The following is a 2359-nucleotide window of genomic DNA, read 5'->3' on the forward strand; positions in this document are numbered from 1 at the left end:
AATTACTGAACATGAATTCACATTTGAAAATTATTCAGTCTCATGTGTGCCTAATACATATAACATAAGGAAGAGGCAGGTGTGTGTGTGTGTGTGTGTGTGAATGTGTGTGCGCTCATGAATATCTCTGTGTAAGAGTGTGAGTGAGTGTGGCATGGCTGTGTTTGTAATGCTGTGGCTACACTGACATAACTGTATTATAATAAAAGCACAGATATAAAATGAAAACTTCAAATTATCCAAAAGAATTCCATGGAGGAAAAGATTCTAGGAATTCTATAGTTTTAGACTGATCATGTTCTTGCCTTATTTTATTTCTCCATGATTATCTAATCTACTTCCTGGTAACTTAAGACCATGAGTGGGTAGATAGGGAAGGAAACAGAGTTGTATGAGCTTGAGGTGTCAACTTTTCTGCCCCATAACCACATTAATGATAGGCTAACCACAGCCATGTCACCTAAAATTCTTTGTCATCCATGTGGAAATCTGGCAATATAATGAATTTACTTCTTCTTTACCATATATTCATGGTAGAAAATAATATTTAGACAAGATAACAGCTACAAAAAGTCAATTATAACAATGTCACAACCATTTTACAGAGATTTAAAATCCCCCACTCCCACACTTTGAGATATAAAGACGTAGAATTCTGTCTGGAACATCATCACCTCTCAATAGATGCCAGCATTAGCATTATCATTATAATGGATTTGATCTACACTGCACTCAAGATAAATTGATGAATGTTCCTGCCAGAGAAAAGAAAAGTCTTTTTTACTGCATAAACCATCAACCCTTAGTCCAAACAAAAACATAAACACAGGCCTAGGACTGCTTTAAATTAAATCCCAAGTCTCTCAGAAGGATGATGTTCAGAAACAAGAGCTGCTTAGAGATAAAATGTAGAACAGCAGCCATGTCATGTGGCATTCCACAGTCTCAGAAGAGAAGCAAAGACATACAAAATAGGTAAAATCTACTTACAATGGCTTTAAAATTGATGACTATACCCTTAAGAGCAAAAGCCATTGTAGTTCCTCCTGTTGCATTCTTTGGCTTTGAAATTAACAGCAGTGAAGCTTTCGCAGGATGAAGAAAACGACTGGTGAATTTCAGAGTGATATTAATTTGGTTTCTATTTAATAAAAGATAAAAGAGGAAACATTTTATCAAAAAAGACAACCAACAAGCATATTTTCAGTGTAGACCCTGTGCCCAGTGCCTAAACCCTGACATGTACTCACTTCTACAATAAAAAGACTGTTGGAGTTCTCAAAAGGTCTAAAATCTAGTTTTTGTCATCAGATAAGACATCTTAGACCATAATAAATCTGAAGTTAACTTCCAAATATATAATCTCTCAATAAACAATTTTCTAACAATGAGCCATGTATATAGTCATGTATGTAGCATTTTTTATGAAATTCACAGGATATTCTGGGCTACTATTTAGGCAAATACTTAGTCATGTCATTGGCTTTTGATTACAGGGAGGAAAAAATATAAAAAAGTAAGAATTCTAGATATACAAAAAAAATGATGTTGGTATTTTAATGGGGATTACATTGAATCTGTAGATCACTTTGGGTAGTATAGACACTTTAACAATGTTGATTCTGCCAACCAATGAGCATGGTAGGGTTTTCCACCTATTTATGTCCTCTGCTATTTCCTTCTTCAGTATTTCATAGTTCTCCCTATAGAGGTCTTTCATCTCCTTAGTTAAAGAAAAGAACAGAGACATAAACCATTGGAACAGAACTGAGACCCCAGATATAAAACCATCCTCATAGAGCCATCTGATCTTTGACACAGCAGACAAAAATGTACACTGGGAAAAAGAATCCTTATTCAATAAATGGTGCTGGGAAAACTGAATAGCCACATATAGAAGACTGAAAGAGCAGCTCTTGCCTCTCACAAAAATCAACTCGCAGTGGATAACAGACTGAAAAGTAAGGCATGAAACTCTAAGAATTCTAGAAGAAAATATTGGGAAAACTCTTATAGACATTCGCCTAAGGAAAGAATTTATTAAGAAGACCCCAAAAGCGATCACGGCAACAACAAAAATAGACAAATATGACCCGATCAGATTAAAAAGCTTCTGCACAGCCAAGGAAACTATCACGAGAACAAACATACCACTACAGTATGAGAGAAAATATTCGCATGCTACACATCCACTAACGGGCTGATAACTAGAATCAGTACAGAACTCAGGAAAATCAGCAAGAAAAAAATCAATCAACCTCATTAAAAAGTGGGCAAAGGACATGAACAGAAACTTTTCAAAAGAAGACAGAGTAATGGCCAACAAACATATGAAAAAATGCTCAACATCTCTGATCAT

The 2359-nt window shown here is 35.3% G+C and overlaps 1 protein-coding gene across 1 annotated transcript in view; it reads right to left on the reverse strand.

Moving 5' to 3' along the window:
• CFAP47 (cilia and flagella associated protein 47) overlaps positions 1-2359 on the reverse strand; it is a 573852-nt gene that overhangs the window by 271253 nt on the left and 300240 nt on the right. Inside the window, exons 34-35 of the mRNA XM_012642083.1 lie at positions 991-1141; positions 511-563 (exon numbers count right to left, since the gene is read on the reverse strand). Coding sequence (XP_012497537.1) covers positions 511-563; positions 991-1141 — 204 coding nt within the window. The remainder of the gene's footprint in view (positions 1-510; positions 564-990; positions 1142-2359) is intronic.

Source organism: Propithecus coquereli, unplaced genomic scaffold (assembly GCF_000956105.1).
Source record: "Propithecus coquereli isolate 6110/MARCELLA unplaced genomic scaffold, Pcoq_1.0 Scaffold173, whole genome shotgun sequence".
Lineage (NCBI taxonomy): Eukaryota > Metazoa > Chordata > Mammalia > Primates > Indriidae > Propithecus > Propithecus coquereli.